This window comes from Lissotriton helveticus, chromosome 1_1 (assembly GCF_964261635.1).
Source record: "Lissotriton helveticus chromosome 1_1, aLisHel1.1, whole genome shotgun sequence".
NCBI classification, from domain to species: domain Eukaryota; kingdom Metazoa; phylum Chordata; class Amphibia; order Caudata; family Salamandridae; genus Lissotriton; species Lissotriton helveticus.
The window spans coordinates 1,269,479,664-1,269,499,369 of NC_136057.1; the positions used below are offsets into that span (position 1 = coordinate 1,269,479,664).

The 19,706-nt window shown below is 45.5% G+C and overlaps 1 protein-coding gene across 1 annotated transcript in view; it reads left to right on the forward strand.

The window, feature by feature from the left end:
* The window catches only part of NAMPT (nicotinamide phosphoribosyltransferase), a 270,111-nt gene extending 252,431 nt beyond the window's left edge, over positions 1-17,680 (forward strand). Inside the window, exon 11 of the mRNA XM_078680357.1 lies at positions 14,711-17,680. Within this exon, the coding sequence (XP_078536483.1) occupies positions 14,711-14,815 (105 nt within the window). The 3' untranslated portion in view covers positions 14,816-17,680. The remainder of the gene's footprint in view (positions 1-14,710) is intronic.
* The last annotated feature ends 2,026 nt before the right edge of the window (positions 17,681-19,706 follow it).

Below are 19,706 nucleotides of genomic sequence, written 5' to 3' on the forward strand. Positions count from 1 at the left end.
AGTGACAGACTAGGTGGCTGGCATCCTGATCAGAGCCTCAGGAGGGAAGCCTACCACCTTGAACCCAGCACCTGGACACTGTTTGATGTGCGTCCTACTCCCCAATTAGTGCCACCCCCGTTCTGGACGTGGGCCTGAATGTGCTCTGCCAGCCCAGCTGTGGTCCTGTGAGCAGAACCATTGATGCAGCGCAACGCATCAAGTCGCAGCCGCTTCGTAAATGCCACAGCACAATGCATCCCCGGCTCAAAACCTCGCATTGCAGTCCGCAGCTTCCTTGGAATATCAGTTGCGCATCCTTAACAATGGCCTTTGCATTGCGAGCCCCTCATAGACAAAGTTGGACTTTGACTCGCAGCACCGCAACTTTCTCGAAACCGCAGCTGCATGCTGTTTGCAGGAATTTGTATCGCAAGCCGCTCGTCTACAGCACCCTCGACTAAGATGCAGTACTCCGCATCTCAGTTTACAGCTTCCTCTGGACAGCCTCTTTGCTACACATCCTCAACACAGGATCTCGCAATGCTCCACGAACCAGGATAGAAGATACTTTGTTCAGCGGGCCTAGCCTGATCAATGTATCCGGCCTGCACTTCATTGCAGTCGGCCTGAACCTGTGACTTTGTCCAGGTCCGGCGTGACATGAAAACCTCAGTTGGCTCTTTGTGCTTGTAGGTCCTATTTTTACTTAGATCTTTAAATTGCAAGTCTCCAGTTCTACTGATAGACTTTTGGTCTTGAATAATTTAGGGTGGTAGAGGTTCTCGACCTTCAACTTCCACGCAGGAAGTTAAGACGAGTCTCTCCAGTGAAGTAATGCAGACTAGCCAAACAAATTCGGAGCCTCTTCCGTTTAATGAAGCTCTAACCGTTGAGCTTTTGGGGACCTGAGCTAAACTCTATTCAGGCCCACTGTTTAATCCCCAAGCGCCATGAGAGGGAATGCGGTTTATGATATGGCGTGGTTGTGCGACCTCATTGAATAATAAATTCACAAACCTGTCTTTGGTCCAGTGAGGCTCGTTTGAGAAACTGCACTTGGCTCAACCCTAGGTAGCTGTGGCCTCGTGCAGTTCGTTTTTTATCAAATGAACATGTGTAAAGCATTTAGGAGTACCAAAACAATGGAGTATAAAGAAATGCAACACAAAGGTAACCCAACATCAATTTATAAAAATAGATGTTATCTTGATGAACTTTTAGATACTAAAACAAAGCAAATTCACTGGAGTGTTCAGGAGATAAAAATGATTAAGTAAATCCTAAATCACTGCTTTTTCATTCTAATCGCAAACCAGCATTGGCAACTACTGTACTTTGCAGCTACTTTGAAAACGTATGTAAAGTTGTTTTTTGTCTTACTCCTGCCTGCTCTGGGTAGAGCAAGCCACGGGGCCAGTAAGTCTTAGCCGGACAGTTACCATTCAGTCAAAGCAGCCCAGTTCTAGGCTCTATGTGCCATTCACCTTAGACCGCAACGCAGTGATGCTGATGCAAGTGATCTGGGATGTGAAGATGCTTAGGATGCTGATCTGGTCATCAGGGGCCTTCAAGGGGCCACCCTTCGGTCAACGAACACAGTGGGTTGACTTTGGTCTCAGAAGTCAATTTCCATCAAAGTCACAGGCGAAGTCCTGCCAAAAAATCAGTTGCCACAGGTCTACTGGTCTCCAGTAACATCAAAATCAGCTGTTCTCTTTAACTGTGGCTCGTGTCTGTCTTGGGTGACCAGAGTGCACTTTGGCAACTCTCCCGGGTTCAGCAGACTCTGGTGCGACTTTGTGTCAGCGTTCAGTCTCACAGGCTGCGCTGCGGCGGTCAGCAGGAAACAAGCCAATGTGACTACCAACTTGGCCAAGTCAGTCAATTGACACTTGAAGTTCACATTTTCTGTCTGGTGCTCAGGATGACGTTTCCTTGAGCAGGACACCCCAGACACAGTGCTCTTTGTTAGCCAAGAAGCAACCGGTGCAGTCCAGTCTTTGGCACAGCCTCTTTGCCAGGTCCAGTAGGGCAGTGCTTCTTTGGTCCTCTCTCCACTGCAGGTGTGATCTGAAGTCTAGGTGCCACACAGCATGGCCTCGAGAATGCGGGTACTACTAGCCAATGGGCTACCAGATCCTCTCCCACCTATTGACTACTTCTGCAATTTGTAGCATCAGTTTATCCCACTCTCAATATGGCAGAACACTTTTCGGTGGTGAAGCTTAGGAGCCCATGCTGAAAGTGTGGCTGCCTGATAGCTAATGACCCACAGGACAACCAGTTTGTTAGCTGTTTTACCCTCTCTGTCCTAGATGCCGATCTGTCTATGAGAACATAGTATCAGCCCCTCTTGTGTGTCTACAATTTCCCTTCAAAGGCAGATTCCCCTTTTAAGCTCACCTTTTGGGCTCACACCCAGTGTGGCTTCCTGCCAGGGAGAGCTACCACATCTTCCAACAGCAGGACTCTATTGTGTCCTTTCGTTTCACACTTCTCCCCAGGATGGCAGAAGTCTGTCTTGTGGCAATCTGAGAGTGGTCACCGGGAAACTTTGGACAACAGTGGCAACTTTATAAAGCTGCCTTTTACTCGAATGTTACATTAAATTTGATTTGGCCATCAAGTTAGATTTAATGGAACGATTCTTTTGCTATCTCGAAGTACTGACTTTGGTAGGGATTACCAAAGTCAGTACTTCGAGGTAGCAAAATAATCGAGGTAGCATAGCTCATAGCCCATTTAAGAGCTAGCATAACTGAGTGGTCAGCATGTAACCCTGTACTTTCCAATGGGACTACTAGCCATTCCACAGTAAAAAACACAATTTTGACATTTTACTGTTTGGACTTATAAGTATACCGGTCCTGCTTTTTAACATCCAGCAACATGCTTTATCTCGTCACACTCCTGCTAGCACGATAAGTGCTGCAGACCAGGAGGGGCTCTTTAACTTACAGGCCCACAGTACCCTTGGTACCATATACCGTAGACTTATAAGTACGTTAACGTATGCCAGTGTTCATAAGCCAATCAAACGTATACCTTTAAGGGTCAGAGCACTGACACTGAAATCTGGTTAGCATTCCTCCTCCGTGCACTTTGAGTTGAAAAACCAGCAGTATCCGTCCAAATATTTGGGGGGGGGTCATGCAAAAAAAGTAATTTCCTTACACAATGCCACCCTGCTGCAGGCAACCCAGATTTCTGACTCTGCACCATACGCCCAAGAGCCTTATGTGGTGCAGGCTGTGACCAGTAAAGTAAATCCAAACTCTTATCCCACTACTCCCCCTGACAGGGATTCAAAAAGGATAGAAAGATTAGATAAAAGTATGTTCTCCTCAACAACCACAACCCTTTGCCCTGTGAATACCAACTGCCTCTTGGGCCGCTGCTCTCACGCCTTGTGGTACTCAGTAGTCCAGGTACTGGCCATGGTTGCTGAAGAAGCCAGTACTATCCTTATGATGTGGCCAATAAGCAGAATGAGTGCTTCAATGAAATCGGGGCTAAGGCACACTCTCTGGGCATCCCTTCTCACACCTGCCAGCTGCATCAACAAATTCACTTTCGATGGCTATGATGGGAGCTTCCTGTATTGACAACAGCCTTAGTTGGAGCACCAATTGTCCCAAACTTTTGATGGCTGTGGTGTCCACAGGCGAGGGTACCCGGGACAGTGCACAGCCCAGTCTTCTGTGCACCAGCTGCTGCATCCCCTAAGCCTCTTTAGCACGCTTTTGATGGCACACAGCCACTCTGTCTGATGCAGTAGCCAACATTTTCTGCCCGGGTGACGGAAAATAACTTCAGAAAAGAGGTTCCTGCTAAATTGTTCAACAGGATTATGCCTTAGCATTTCTCTACGCCCTGCGACACCTTCTAACATTTTCAGACCAGAGGCTGGAGGAACATCTGCGAGTGCAGGCTCTTTTGGCCAAAGGAACCATAGAGAGCGTACCAGCACCAAAGGTCTGTTGTGGTTGTCCTTTCCATTGCTTTCTGGTGCCGAAAAAGCATGAGGGGGAAGGGGGGCCTCTGTCCCATTTTAGAACTTTGCCCTCCATGCCTTTCTGTGTAAAGACGATGCTCAACTGTGACACAGATTCTGTCTGCCCTCAACTCTGAAGACTAGATGGCAGCTTTGCATCAACAGGATGCTTATTTATGCATTCCTGTCCTGTTGTCTCACAGGCGTTACCTGCAGTTCACCGTAAGACAAGAGCATTTTCAGTTTGCTGTGCTCCATTTTGGCCTTACCAGCTCCCCCTGGGTGATCAAGTAAGTGATGGCGGGGTTGGCAGCACATCTTTAGAGGTTGGGGTCCCAGACTTCCTGTACCTCGACGGCTGGTTGTTTGAGGTGGGCTTGTCCCTGGCATTTATTGCCCACCTCCAGATTATGGTTAGCCTCCTAACATCATAGAGGTTCACGATCAATGTGCTGAAGTCAAACCTGACCCTTCATCAAAACCATTCTGGGCACTATGCAGTTTTGCACCTGTACCCCAGAAAAGAAAGTCCAAGACATTTAGGCTGTGATCCCAATGTTTCAGCTCTGTACTGAAACTCAGTAAGGATGACTCTGAAGCTGCTGCGACTGATGGCCTCCTGCATCCTGCTGGTGAAAAGTGGCAGATCGCATATGCTGGCCCTGCTGTGGGATCTGAAGTCCCAAACACCATCAGAGTGGTCTTGACGATTAAGTCCAGATTTCGGAGGAGACTAGGAATGATTTAAGTGGTGGCTGCTGGACAGCAATGGTGTCAACAGCATACCCCTCATTTACTGCTGATTAGGTGGCACACTGATTTTTATTCTCAAAGTGGAAAGATGTTCTCTTATTAGAGTGGTGTGCTATGGGGGATTTGAACAGTCTTGCTAGCTACACATTTCACTAATTCATAACTAGATAAATTGCACAACAGGGCTGTCTGGAATACCAGGTTGAGAAATAAGTCCCACTCGTTTGAGGCAAACCTATATTGGACATCGCTTATATGAGCCGTTTTAGCTCACTCATACATTGAAGTATTTTTGTGATCTCATCTTAATTGCTTTGGACTAGGGCACCCACGCACACTAAGCTCCCCAACATGACAGATCAAAAAACAGATTCTCAAGCAGGCTGAAGAGCTCCTAACTAAGAAGTCACTTAGTTTCGGTAACACCATTTCTGGGAAGGACTCTTATCTAATCCCAGATTGCCTTACCATGTGAATTTCTCCTAGAAACCAGATCCGGAACCTTTTGCTGCAATTCCCTCACACGATGTCAGGTGGCGTCATGCGGTTCTGTCCCACCCCAGGAATGACGTTGGGCCACTAGAGATGCAGTACCTCTGCTGCAACGTCACTTTATTTTGATCTCCATACAATCCGATGGACGCAGAGCTATTGAAATCAGTTAATGGCAGTGTGCAAAGTTCAGTTTAGAATCTTATTTTTGAACAGTATGAGTCCATTCAACACAACCGAGAGGAATCTGTGGTTGGGTAATCTGTACTAGAAGAGGTGATGCTGCATGTTTTCTGCAGTGGTGAATAGATCGAGCCTGGGTACTCCCCTTTGGTGGAAGACACCCTGTGCGACCTTCGCATGTTAATGCCATTCATGAAACCTGTCTCTGGCTCATCTCGGGGGCAGTGTGTAACGCATTTATGCACACATACAGTAACATGGTGAAAATACTACAAATGGACACCACACCAGTTTAGAAAAATAGGTAATCTTTAGCTAAACGAAACAAGACCAAACAACAATAATCCACCATACGTCTATCAAGATATCATAAGTACTGCACTGACCGCGAGGTGCATGGCGTCTGGCCCGGAGTCACACGGACCCCAAAGAACAATACCATGGCAAACGACTGTGCAGGGTCGATGGATTCAGGTGGTCACCCATGATGATGCAGCACCAGCGTCGGTGAGGTCGGGGTTGCGGTGTGAGTCGGGGTGGATTGGGATAGACGAGGCCCTGGTTAGGTTTATGGCTTCCCTTCACCAGGACCTGTCCGCTATGGTCAGGGTCACCAGGGAGGGAAGATGCAGTCCCTCGTTCAAGTCCATGCGTGGGGTACGGCAGGGCTGCATATTGGCCCCCTTACTGTTTACTATATATATTAACAGATTGGGGAGCCACCTTGAGGAGTCAGAGAGGGACGTCCTGCGTATAGGAGAAGCTAAGATTCCTGCTCTCCTATACGCGGACGACGCAGTCCTCATTTCCCGTACTGGTAATGGACTGCAGAATTTGTTGCATGCATTTGGCGCCTTCATGGATGAGTTGGACATGAAGGTTAATGCTGGCAAATCCAACACGATGGTGATCGGAGCCCATAGACGCAAAGGGAAGCCAAAAACATTTAGGTGCAAGGGACAAGTAGTCTCTAGAACGGCAACTTTTCCCTACCTGGGGGTGCTCTTTGACGAGAGGGGCTCGTGGGGCCCCCCGGTGAGGGCAAAAAGCGTATCAGTGGCCAGGTCAGCGGGGGCCCTTATGGCCTTCTCAAAAAGATTGGGGGCTAGGCCAATGGAGGCCCTTCTGAAGATCTATAGCACTAAATGCATCCCTATTGCAACGTATGGTGCTCCCATCTGGGGATATGCCCAGCTAGAGCCCATACAGAGGGCAGAAAATAGGTTTTTACGCTCATTATTGACTGTTCCTACCTCCACCCCAACATATTCCATTCATGCGGAGGTAGGTTTGGACTACATTACAGACAGGCTTAGCTTGGCCCCGTTGATCTTTTGGCTAAGGACATGGCTTAACAAGGAGCTATCTCTGAACCATTTAATCATGGAGGATGTCATGTCCTTAGATCATTATAAAAAGATTCCGTGGCTGGACTACCTGAGGAAGTCTTTCGAGCAAATAGGGAGACTGGAACTTTTTGAATTTCCCTCCCGCATTAGTAACCTTGACGTAGTTCTAGTCAAGAGACAGTTCTTGTCACTGGCCAGACTAGTTTGTGAGGAAAAAGAACTGCAGAAGCCGTCGGTGAGTTCTCATTACATCTCAATTAATTCCACTTCTATGGAACCTTACCTCCTCATCGTTACTAGACCCTTCCACAGATTTCTTTTGATCAAATTTAGATTTAATCTCATTCATTATCATTTGGATAACTACCAATCCTGGGTAAGACCAGAATCAGCCCCCCCCCCCTGTCCCTGTGACAATTTTTCAACCCAGGATACTATGCCCTTTGTTATGTTCTGCTCATTATTTTCAGTTCCCCGCAATAAATATTTGTTACCAATGCTGAGGGAGGCTGGCTTCACCCAAGTTAGACCGGCACTCCTGTATCTTCTGTCTATGTCTAACATTCGTACCATGTTTTGCATGGGTAATTATTTGGCAGCAGCTTCACGGATTAAATTGAGCCATGAATCATCAGCTAGCACTCAATGATCATTCACCCCCCCCCCCCCCCCCCCGAGTCCCACATTGTCATTTTGCACCGCACTTTGCCTTCTTGCACATTTGACCTTATTTACTGTCTTGTCGAATGAACTTTATAAATACTCCTGAAAACGTTTTTATCAATTTTATCTAGATCATGTATTTGAAATTGTCTGTAAAGCTATCATTGCATATTAACATGTATGAAATGTTTGTCTTTTTATGATTTTATCAAGAATCGAATAAAAGTATTTTGACTGGCTGAGTCAGGGTGGTGCGCCACAAGCGGTGCCCTCTGCTCTGGTGCAGACAACGGCCTTTTTGACAGCATCAGAATCGATACAGTCCGGCGTCTGGGCTGCAGTGCAGGTTGGGGCGGTTCGTCATGCAGTAAACAAGCGGTGCCTACAGCTTTCTTGCAGGTCATAGCCTTGCTCGCTGGCGTTGTTGCTTTTTCCCTCTGGGGCAGCTGAAACTGCAGTTCCAGGTGCAGAAGGAAAGAGGAAGTGAACCCTTTGTGTCCCTGAGACTTCAAAAGATGAGGCAAGTTCTACACCTAGCCTTCTTCAAGCAGGATATACAGCACAGTTCAATCTTTGTCCTCTCCTTAGCAGAGCAGCAACTGCAGGCCAACCTAGCAAAGCATCCACACAGCAATTGGGCAGAACTCCTCTTTACAGCTTCTCCAACTCTTCTCTTCTCTTCTGAGATCTGGGCCCCAAAATTTATACCACATTTTCCTTTGTTCTTCTGTGACATAAAGACTCTCAGCTCAGTCCAAACCAGTTCTTTCCTATCTGGTCCAGCTTCTTCGCAGGAACTGGAGATAGCATTGTGCACAGGACAAAGGGCCTAATCAGGAGCAAGGAAAACACTGGCTACTCTAAATGCAGCCAAGGTCTATTCAGCTCAGCTCTGAGTCCTCCAGGAAAGACAGGACACACCTTAACCCCCTCCCCCAGTTAGTGTCTACAGTGAAGAATGCACATCCTCCGCTCCTGTCACTCCAAAACTAGATAGTCCGTACACAACCCAGCAGAGCCACATAGGATGGCTAAGCAAAAAAAATGTCCACTTTCTAAAAGTGGCATTTTCACACACAATTTAAAAACCATCTTTACTAAAAGATGTGTTAATAAATTCTGAGTTTATAGAGGCTAAACTCCATTTCTCTATCTTGCCCCAATGCAAAGCTATACTTGTAAGATGTTACAAATAAACTCCCATGTTACCCTATGTCACAGCCTTTTAATAGTGAAAAATGAAATGCTAGGTATTTCACCATTGGGACGTGTCACAAACACCAGTACATGTTCTACCTTTCCCCACACTGCACCCTGCCCACAGGGGTACCAGTGACCTACCTTAGGGGTGTCTTATATGTGAGAAAAGGGAAGGTTAGGGCCTGGCAAGTGGGTGCACTTGCCAGGCGGACATGGCATGGACAGCCAGAACGGAAGAGTGAATAGAGCCCACGGTCCTACCCATATTGCCTTCTGCAAGGTCCATATCTAAATGATAAATTTGCACCCCTAAATATCAATGTGCCGTCTCACCATTCAAGCCGGAACCTCTGCAAGGCTCACTTATGCTCAGGGACAGGGGAAGTAAACAAGACTTTGTCCAATTGACCGTGAGGCCCAAGCTACAAGCTAGGGGTTTGATGGCCAAGGCAAAAAACAGCGGAGACCAGGGACATCCCTGCCTCATGCCCCTCTGTATAGCACAGTGGTCAGAAATCAATTGTCCCATCTGGACTCCTGCCATCTGGTCACTATGTAAATCGTGGATCCAGCCGAGGTACCCCAGTTCAATGCAAATCCTCTCAAGGCTTGCTGGTAGATAATCCAACATGAACATATCAGATGCCTTCTCTATAACGAGCACAACCACCACCTGATCCCCCTGCCTCACTTGATGCGGCCGTCCTCAGGCAGAGCAGTCGTCCTATATTACAAAAAGGAGTTGCACTTAGGAATTAATTTGGAATGGTCCATGTGCACTATGGTAGTCATAACGGGAATCGGGCGATTGGCCAGGACCTTACCAAGGATTTTGCAATCCAGGTTTAAGAGGCTGAGCGGCCTATATAGGTGCACGTCAAGGGGGATCTTTGCCTGGCTTGGGCAGAACCACTATCAGCGCCTCGCTTAGTGAGTCCGGGAGCCGAGCCTTCTCCCTTGCTTCGTTAAAAACCTCCAAGAGCCTTTGGGAGAGGTGCGTGCTCAAGGCTGCAATAATATTAAATTGGGAGCCCATCCACACTCGGGGGCCTTATTACGTGCCATCTGATTGATAACCACCCATGTCGCCTCAAGCTGGAGAGGCTGATCCAACTCCGCTCTTTGGAGCAGATTCAGTTGGGGAAGACGGAAGCTCCCAGACGGAAGCTCCCAGAGAAATCCTTTGATCTGATCCACAGGGTGACATTTGCATACAAGGAACGATAATACTTTGCAAACGTGTCTTTAATGGCCACATGCGTGTTAACCACCATACCATTCTCCAGCCTGATCGGACTTATCGGAGGCCAGGCCTGATCCTGATCCGGACCAACCACACCAAAAGCCTACCCAAGTGATCCCCTTCGGCATGAAAACGTTGGAGTGATGTCTATAATCATGCTTCCACACGTGCACCTCCAACTCCCTGTAACTCTTGTAGCTTCTGAAGGCACTCAAACTAGGCAGCCTACTGGGGAACCTTTTCCTCGAGCTGGAGAAACTCCTGTTCCAGGGTTAAAAGCTCCCCGCTCATGGCCGGACGTACCCCTTGAGTCGTAACAATGCAGTGGCCATGCACCACCACCTTGTATTTATTCCATTTGACCACCGGAAGGGGTAGAGCCAGAGTTAAGGTCAAAATATTGGGCAATATTTTTGGAAGAACAGTCCCTGAATGGGAGATCCTGAAGTGCCTAGTAATGGAGCCTCCAGGTCGGTATACTAGGACACTCCCTCACCCATTGGAGTATCATCAACAAAGGGCATTGATCAGACAGAGTACGTGCCAAGTACTCCGCCCTAGTAATCTGCGCGCCTTATTGCTCACTGCAGAGGAAAAGATGCCGCCTAGAGTGCAAGTCATGTACCGGGGAATACAATGAGTATTCACTGGTGTCAGGATGGTGCAATCACCACATATCAAACACTCTCCTGCTCTCCATCCATTCTCGGAATGATTGCGATGCCCTGACACACAAGGAACCGTTGGCTGAGGGGTGGAGCAGTCCCGGGCAACATCCAGCACACAGCTGTAGTCGCCACTCCAAATACAAGAGGCACACGTTGGTCTCTGAAGAGGGCTGGAGTCAGGAGACCCAGAAAAGCAAAATGGTTGGTGTTCGGGGCATTTACTGCAATCAGTGTAATGTTAGCTCCATCCAGATGGCCCGTGTCCACCACATATCTACCCATGTAGACTGTGTATTCCCCACAATGGAACCCCGAGGGAACCCAAAGCAGAACCCACTGAGCATACGCACAGTCATTGTGCCATAAACCTTCCCCCTCCACTTTGTGTGCTCTTTCTGTAACTCCACCTGGGTCAGATGTCTCTTGCAAAAAGGCTATGTGTGCATGGCGCCATCTAAGGTAAGAATGAACTTGATACCTCTTAGCGGAAGTAGCCATGCACCTCCGGTTCTTCAGCAAATTATAGTGTGGAGTAGTGATGCTAGAAGGTTTACCCATTGTATAAGTCTGCAATTAGGAATGTAGCACCTCTCACAATAGTAATCTAGCCCTAAGCCAGCTCCCCAGCCCCCCCCCCCCCAGCACCCCAACCCTGGGTAAATGCCTGATGCATGACAGTGCCAAGACACAAAGATCTGCACACTAGACTCCATTTGTGTAACAATAAAGAGGCAAAAAACAGCCATAAAGGAACAATTCGATAAGGACATGTTCTGTTCAATGATTAGTTGGAACGTGATCAGCCAAAGTTCAGGGCTCATGGGCCCTCATCAATGTTCCGAGTGTCTAGCCTCTCCGTAGGGGACCCCTCCCAAATGCACCACGAGGATCGGTGAGAGGCAACCCACGTCACAGGACGCAGACCAGACCCAACTCCCTCACATGCAGTCGGCTGCCAATCGTGGCATCGCCTCCAGCCCTTGCGGGTCCTCCCTGGCAGTTGCCAAGAAGCCATTAGTGTCCAACTCTGTGTCAGATGTGCAGTTCGATCTCAAAGCTTCAAAAGAGTACTGACCACAGAGAAGCTCCATTGCCTCTGCTTGCTCCTTGGCTGCTTGCATAAGGGAGGGGTAGCTCTGAATTTCCCCTCCTCGCCAGCGCCTCTGCTAGTGTGTCAGGCACTCGCCAGCCTCCTGGTCCTTGAGTGTAGGCCTCACCAAGCCTTTAGGATGTAGCCAGGTCCAATTGTCGCCAGCTGTCGAGAAGAAGTGAGTAGAGCTGCCATCTAATACCTTGATCTTAGCAGGAAAGAGATGGGCTTACTTAAAACCCAGTTCCCGGAGCCACTGCATAGGTGTTGGAAAAAGCATTGTACCTCCACGATGTAGTCCAGATAAGCAGTGATGACGCTCTGCCTTCGAAGTGCTAAGGGCCTTTGGTACGAAACAGCTGCAGAATCAGTCTCTGCCCCTGTAATGGAGTAGCTTAGCAATTTCAGGCCTTGGCGGGGCCCCTGGTGGAGGCTAGATGATTCACCCTCTCCACCGCGAAAAACTTGGGTACCTTGTCCTCCACATTGTGGTCATCAGCCATGGTTCAAGGAAGAGTTCTATGCTCTGACCCTCTTAGCATTCCGTAAAGCCCATGAAGCATTATTCTACCTCGAGTGGTCCTCCGCATCGTTCACGCTCCTGTGTAGTGACCATCTCTGCCTCAGTTGGGTCTGAAACTCCTGCAGTGTGGTCACACCGCGGTCAAAGAAGATTTGTTACCCTCCACACAACCCACAAGTTTCTTAGGATCAGCTCGTAGTAGGTTCACATCCAGGGAGACAGCGTCAATCTTGGACTCCAGCGTAATTTTTGAGTCCAGTATGGCATGCAAAATCTTCTCAAACTCGGCGGAGTGGCTGTGAAGACTGGCCTCGAGGGTGCTTAGTGTGCCCAGCCCACAATCAGGGGGAGTGGAGGAATCTGCTGCTGCTGCCCCCAAGCCTGTGGCGGGGAACCTGACCGATTTGTGCTTCACCATTTTGCCTATAGGGCTACCAACCCCGTCTGGTTATGCCAATAGGCTCCCATTCGGGCAGCACTTGCTCCCAATGCCCTGCCCATATGTGGGTGAGCCCCTATCCAGCACAAGTGTTACTCAAGATGTCCGGGATGCCCTGTCTGTAGGACTCTGGGAAGGCGCTATGGAGCCTGTGTCTGCTTTGGAGGCCAGTTGACGGCCACATCAACAAGGCCGGGAGCCTCCCCACACATAGTCACTGTGGCCAAACGAGTGTCGGGGCATGCCCAGATGGCCAGGATCGTACCTCTGCTACTTGCTTCCCAGTAGGGTACCTCAGTCCAGGTTCTGAGCAATGTCCGTCGCACAAGGCCTCCTCGTCGCTAGTCAGCCGCAAGCCAAATGTCCACAGGTCCCTGGAAGCTGCCTCGCATCCATCTGGGCAGCCTACAGTCCATGTGGGCCCGTGCACAATTCCAACGGGGTCCCACTTGATCGTCACGTGCACCGCCTTCCCAGTGCCTTCTCATTGCTGGTGATGCTGCACCAAACTCGTTACCCAAGGCCTGCTCCGAACATCGGAATCACTGGCCCTCGTCGCGATGTGCACTGCCCTCTGTGAGCCTCACCACCGGGTCGCAGACCGCTGCTGCCTCACAAACCAGGGTTGTGGAGCCCTCTCAGAATGTAGGATCCACGGGCCCTACAAACGCATTACCCTGAGTCCTCCCGGTGTCTTGACAACGCTGGGCTACTGTGACCCCGCCAGATATGGCATCCGCAACCCCAATCCATGCCGCCTCTCTCTGCCTACATGGCCAAGCGCTTCAGCAGATCCCAGAGTCGTTGACGGTGGGACCTGGGCATCGGTTGCCCCGCCTACCTAAATCAATTCATAGGGGCACCAGTACACCGGTGGATGCCCCCAGGCCTGACCCCGGAGGATGGGTAAGGATATTTTACGTGCCCAGGCCAGAGCTCACAAAAGCGTGGGCTGCTGTGGCCACCATCTTGTCCTTATCCACCCTCCGTAATCCTATTTGTTAGCAGTACCAAGACCTCTCGAACTATCTTTATCTTGATGCCGGTGTTGATGAAATGCTTCAGAACAGAAGCTAATGGATTTTGTTTGGTGCTATTGAGAGCCGGCTACATGAAATGCACTATTCAGAAAATACAGAGCTCTGAAAAATAGTGGTCATTCCAATTATTAATCCTCTCTTGAAATTGTAACTAAGCTCCAAACTAGGCTGGATATGGCAACTGTTATGCGTCACAGAGCCAAAAGAATACGGACTTCAGGGCAGGCTTGTGCTTGTTGTAATCCGCGTTGCCCCCTTTATTGTCAAGCAGCACATCCAACACTCAAAAGGAAGCGTGCGTCTTTTGATGAATGAAAAAAATAAAATGCCTAATGAAAGGTAATGGTGTCTTTAAATAGAGTTGCTTTAGTGAGTATATTTTGAGTGGAAAGCGTGATATCCTTTCACCTCTAAATTCTTGAGTCCTCAATATTATTCTGTTTTTGTTAAACTCCCCTGCATATCCTGAAAATTGAGCCTTGCCTCATCTAACTGCTTTTCAGCTTCGGCGCCTCGTTAGGAGGGCAAAGTGCTTTAAAGATGGAATGAGACTGCAGCACCCCGGTCGATAATTACTGTCCCTCGCTGACCACGTGGTTTTGTGTGATTTGAATGGATTGACAGGACAAAAGCCTCTTCCCCTAGACTGCCCCTGCTCCTCATTTGGGAATTCATGTCCTTAAGGTCAAGGGAGCCGAAAATGGCGTTGATGCTAAGTTTTGTATGCCAGCTGTGCCAGCGCTTGCTCTGAGAATGCTCTGTTCATACTTTTGATGCACATGCATACTTTCTTCCACTATTATCTAGCAGTTATTTTATCACTCTTTTTTTTCTACACTTCCTTCTAATTTACTAGTCCATATCTTTTTCTATCATACTCACTGCCTTTTTTTCCTGCTTTTCTCTCTATCTTCCAAATGCCGTTTTTACCCTAGAATTGTGCTTCTTTACATTCTCCAATCAATTAATAAGTGTTTTGATTGAAAACCTTATGTTGCTCTAGCATGGTGTTAAAGTCATCTAAATATTACAATGATGTTAAACTTTTAAGACTGAGAATTTTATTCAACTTTCCTATTATCTTATTGCAGGATCTTCTTCATACTGTCTTTAAGAATGGCAAAGTTACAAAGAGTTACTCTTTTGATGATGTAAGAGACAACGCTCGACTGAAAAGTGACGAACTGGAAATATGATTTTATGAACTTTGAGCCCATGATTATCTGTAGTAGAAGTGTGTCTATAACAAGTTTATTGTACAGATCTGTGTGTTTGTATTGCAGAAGAATGACATCCAAATATTTTATTTGTGGACATTCTACCCTCTTTTTAAAGTGTAAAGCAAGAACTGCAACTCAAAATGTATAATAAATGCTCCTTTAGTATTTTAGTGATACTGTAATTTAATCTGGTATTGAGTATTTCTGAGATGGCATTGAGGAAATCTTTTTATATGCATACGTGTCACATGGATAGTTTTCTTCAGCTCTTACTTTACAATTATTATATGGTATTTGTATTTTTGTACAAACATGTCTGTTGTATTTAAAACTTCAATAATTTTTTGCTTTTCTAATTTTTGTTTAATGCGTTTTGCAACTTTTAAGGAAAGGGACACAACTTGTTCTTTCCATGAATCAACTGTTCCACAGCCTTTCCAAAACATGGCCAGACATTTCTGCCACCTGTTAAGTGTGAGTTTGGTTTTATCTGTGTTAGATGAGCAGTTGTCTGACCTCGCTGTCCCCTGATGTCTGTATACCTGGCCATTTCACTTGTAATTCTGTATTGCTTTTTTTGAGTATGACATATATGTATGTAATTGTAAAATGCAAATTACCTCCTACAGCTCACCCTTTTGTCACTCTGTTGCCTCTACATTCTAATATGCACTTGAAGTTTGTATGAGCCTGGGGCTAAAACGATCTATACTGCCCATGCAGACTTCATATAATAGATGTGTACTCCTACTATACACTGTAGAAACTTTTGTGTTTTTTAAAAACAGTCTACTTTTGTGCTTTTTTTTCATATAATATTGCTGTTTCAAAGTATAATACTAGGTTACATTGTGCACTTATTTTTTATTTTTGTTGTTTTTGATGCCTTCAAACTGGATGTTCAGGTATATAGAAAAACAATTTTAAATGTCAAGAAAAATGTTAGAGGCACCTTTTAAATCTGATTGTACATATCCTGGCTGCACGTTTAGGGTATTGTCAGTACTTAATAGAGTTTCTGACCATTAGCTTCAAGTACTCATGGCACTTATCATGAAAGGACTTATTTTGCCTTGATGGAAAACAGAATATCACCCTGAAAACTAGGCCTTCATCTGTTTGTTTCGCAAGTTCTAATCTTCATCTTGCCATAATACAGTAAGTACCTCATTATTTGAGATAGGAGGTTAGGATGCCTTAATATGTAATTTTCTGATCTGACTTTAGAAAGCTCTATGTGAAAAGCCTACTTGAATGCACACTTGTTTCAGAAGAAATCTGAGAACCAATAATTGGGGACTATAATCTGAAAGACACTTGACACTTATCAGCAATTGACGATGTAATCTTTTGTGGTTCTTATTGCAATTAATATTTAATTTTGAAGCATCAAGTGGTTTTTCACTTTCACTCGACCAGGAGTTTGTACTGTAGATTTCTCAAATCAGATTACGGTTTCAGTTTTCTTTGGATATTACAAAAACTGTATTTCATGTAAGGCATTTCTGTTCACCCTTGGATTGTTTCTTTTTCTTTTGTGTAGAATGAACAGTCAATAGTAAAATATTAAGTTGTATCATAGAATATATAATTAATATATATATGTATAAATATAAAGTTCTCATTGACTCACAAAAAAACTAGATAATGCAGAGAATCTATTTTAATTCTTGAAGTGTATATTCACGAAATTTTGTGATTGGTGATTTAAAACTATTGTAAAGTGGTGCTCATGTACCAACAAATATGATGGCTGTTAACTTCTTGTAATTCATATTTTTGTATTTAAATTCCAAACCAATAGTGTGTAAATGCAGTTAAATTTCTTTGTATCCCAGTGATTAATTTAATGGTTAATTTAATGTTTGTCATTATTTTTACGTTTTGATTGAATTCAGCTTCTATACCATTATCTAGAAGTCACGTTAGTCTCTATTTCTAAATCTTTCATGAAGTTAGTACCTTTAACATCCCAACAGGCCAAACACAAAAAGCAGTTCTGCGGACGTGCATTTTTAATAGCCTATGAAGACTGTTTACTACCGTAAAATATTCTTTGTCCTCAAGTGCTTGCACAACATCCCAAAACTTCCAAAAAGTAACAGACGAGCACGTGTAAGATTGTTAAAAACATTTTGAGGGTTTTTTTTGGTTAATAAATTTGGTTGTTCAGTTTCGTAGTAAACTTTCTACTGATTTGAGTCTCAATGACTAGTTGTTTTTGCTTTCTAATGCAGTGATTCTATTTTGTGTATTGTGTACATTTATTTTTTTACTTGTTTTTCTTGTGATGTTGATATTTTCCTAAAACCTTTGTAAATCTAAACTGTGTGCCTCCATAAAGGCTCTCATCGACAGTTCAAAATGTGCTTAATATTTTCCCTAATGTAGCTCACACTTGGTATACATCCAACCGACTCACTCCTTGTTTATTATTAGCTTTGAACATCATCCTCACTAGTTTTATCATATTGTATGTATAAAACAATGATCATTAACACTGTAATAGAAGTGAGTTAAAAATATATTAATCAAATAGGTGACAACAGTACTCATGTGGCTCAAATTTTTTCGGCCAGTGTTTCTGTACAGTTGTAAATACGTTCTTACTGAGCTGTGGGTTATAATTTCGAAAATAGTTTTTTTTTTAATCACAGCCTACCTCTTTTCTTACATGCTTGAACTTGTCTCCCACCTGACCAAACTGCCCACACATCATTATGAGCCACTGAACTAAACACAAATGTAAGGTGGTGACAGGTACAATTACATTATCTTTGTGGTTACTATGGTGTTCTTGTACAAATGCCAGTGATTCAATAAAAACAAATATTGTTAATATATCATGTTATATTGTTGATAATTTCAATACACTTTAATAAATCATCTACTGTAATGTGAGTTAGCAGAATCCTTCAATCTAATCCAGTTAATACAACAGAGAAAATATTCCTTATCTCTGCAGGTGAAAGCCAAAGGTCAGACGTTTCTACAAGTCGCAGTGGTTAGCATTTGCCACATTTTCAAATATTTATGTTATACAAACATAATTCATATCCAAAGCATACAACACAAGGTCCCAAATAGTGCACAGTAGAACACTTAACACACCCAACACACTTCTGATATGCTATAATCAGCCAGCTGTTATTGAACTCTAAACACTTTCTGTGAAAACCCTTCCAGATTACACTTAAAATTAGCTTTCCTCAAAAGAACACGTGCAACAAGCCTCTCCCCAAAACACCCTCATCACCTAAAGTAGATGGCTGACTTCACCTTAAAACGTTTCATGCAACTTTTGCTTAAGGGCACCAAATCAACTGGTTTGACAACTTACAGAACTGCTTTAATGGGCTATTCAATATCCTCACTGAACGTAATACCCTACCACAACTAGAAAGGCTGTCCAGAGACTTGAAAAAGAATATTCCTGCTTTTCTACAGTAAAATGTACTATTCTGTAACAGAATGCTACTTCTGAAGAGGAAAACAGTGCAAATCATGACAAAAAACTGCTTAACCAGACACTCCCATAGCATTGTTTTTTATTCATTCACAAGAATTCCAGCCCTGGATCTCATCCGCTCAAAACTGCTTCTAAAGAAGTTGGGTGAGTCTGTAATCTGGCTTGATGGCTAGTTTCTGCACAGGATCATCAACCTTCAACAATTTACATTAGTTCTGAAAAAGGTAATACTTGTTTTGCAGTTTTCATTGACCTACCTGCATCCTTTGGCACAATCTCAGTTTTGGCACACCACAGTACTTCAGAGGCACTGTACAGGAGTGGTTAACTTCTTTCTTTAAGGACAGGCAGTTGTGCCTCAATGTTCAATTTTATCCCTAATTCTGTTTAACGTCTGCACAAAATCACTTTGTCGGATTGTAAGAGACTTATAATTGCTTTGCACAAATTTACAAATATACAGATGATACACAATTGTCTCTAAAAAACTAAAACATTCAAGACATTCTTGTCTTAAGAAGCGACTGTTATGCTTGCAAGACTCTGTGAAAGATAGCTTCCTACACTACACTTGGAGAATACAAAGTTTGGGATCTGAAAGAGACAATTAGTTATAGATTCCTTACCTTTAGAATTACCCCCAGGCGTCAGACTGGATTAGTAGAATGTTTTCATCAACAGTACCCCTTCACGTTGAAAGGTGGCCTTGGTCGACTTCACGTTCGTCGTTGGAGTCGTGGTCGCCGAAATGACGTAGCGGTATCTACTTAGACGCCACCTCACACGATGACGTCAGTTCTTTCTCTTTCCGCACCAGCCAGCGCAGATCCGGAGAGAGCAGTACCTCCAGTCACTTTTTAACTGACTTATTTTGCGATATGTCGTCACTGTTTTGAGTCTATCGACTCCTGGTGCACGCAAGGATGTCCAGTCAACATTGGTCTGGCTTCAAGGCTTGCAACACCTGTCGCAAGCTGATGTCTGTTATGGACCCACACCGGCGGTGCCTGTGGTGCCTGTGGTGCCTGGAGCACGACCATGATCCCAAGTCCTGCTCAGACTGCCGGACCATGAATCCGAAGTCTTTGCGGGAGCAGTACCTAAAGCTTCTCGAGGCCCGGCAGTCCGCTCTGCGCGGTCGAGGTACCGGTTGTGTGGTAGGTCGAGGGACCGGTCGTGTGGTAGGTCGAGGGACCGGTCGTGTGGTAGGTCGAGGGTCCGGTCGCAGAGTCACCACCGTTCGTCATCGAAGTCTTTGCACTACTCTGGTAAGTCTAAGAAGCATCGTCACTCTTTGACTTCTCCCCGTCTGTCGGGATGCAGACGGTGACTCCCGCGTGCGAAGTTTGAAGGGTCAACTCAGAGTTTCCCTCCCTTTCCGGGAGCCGGGGCGACCCT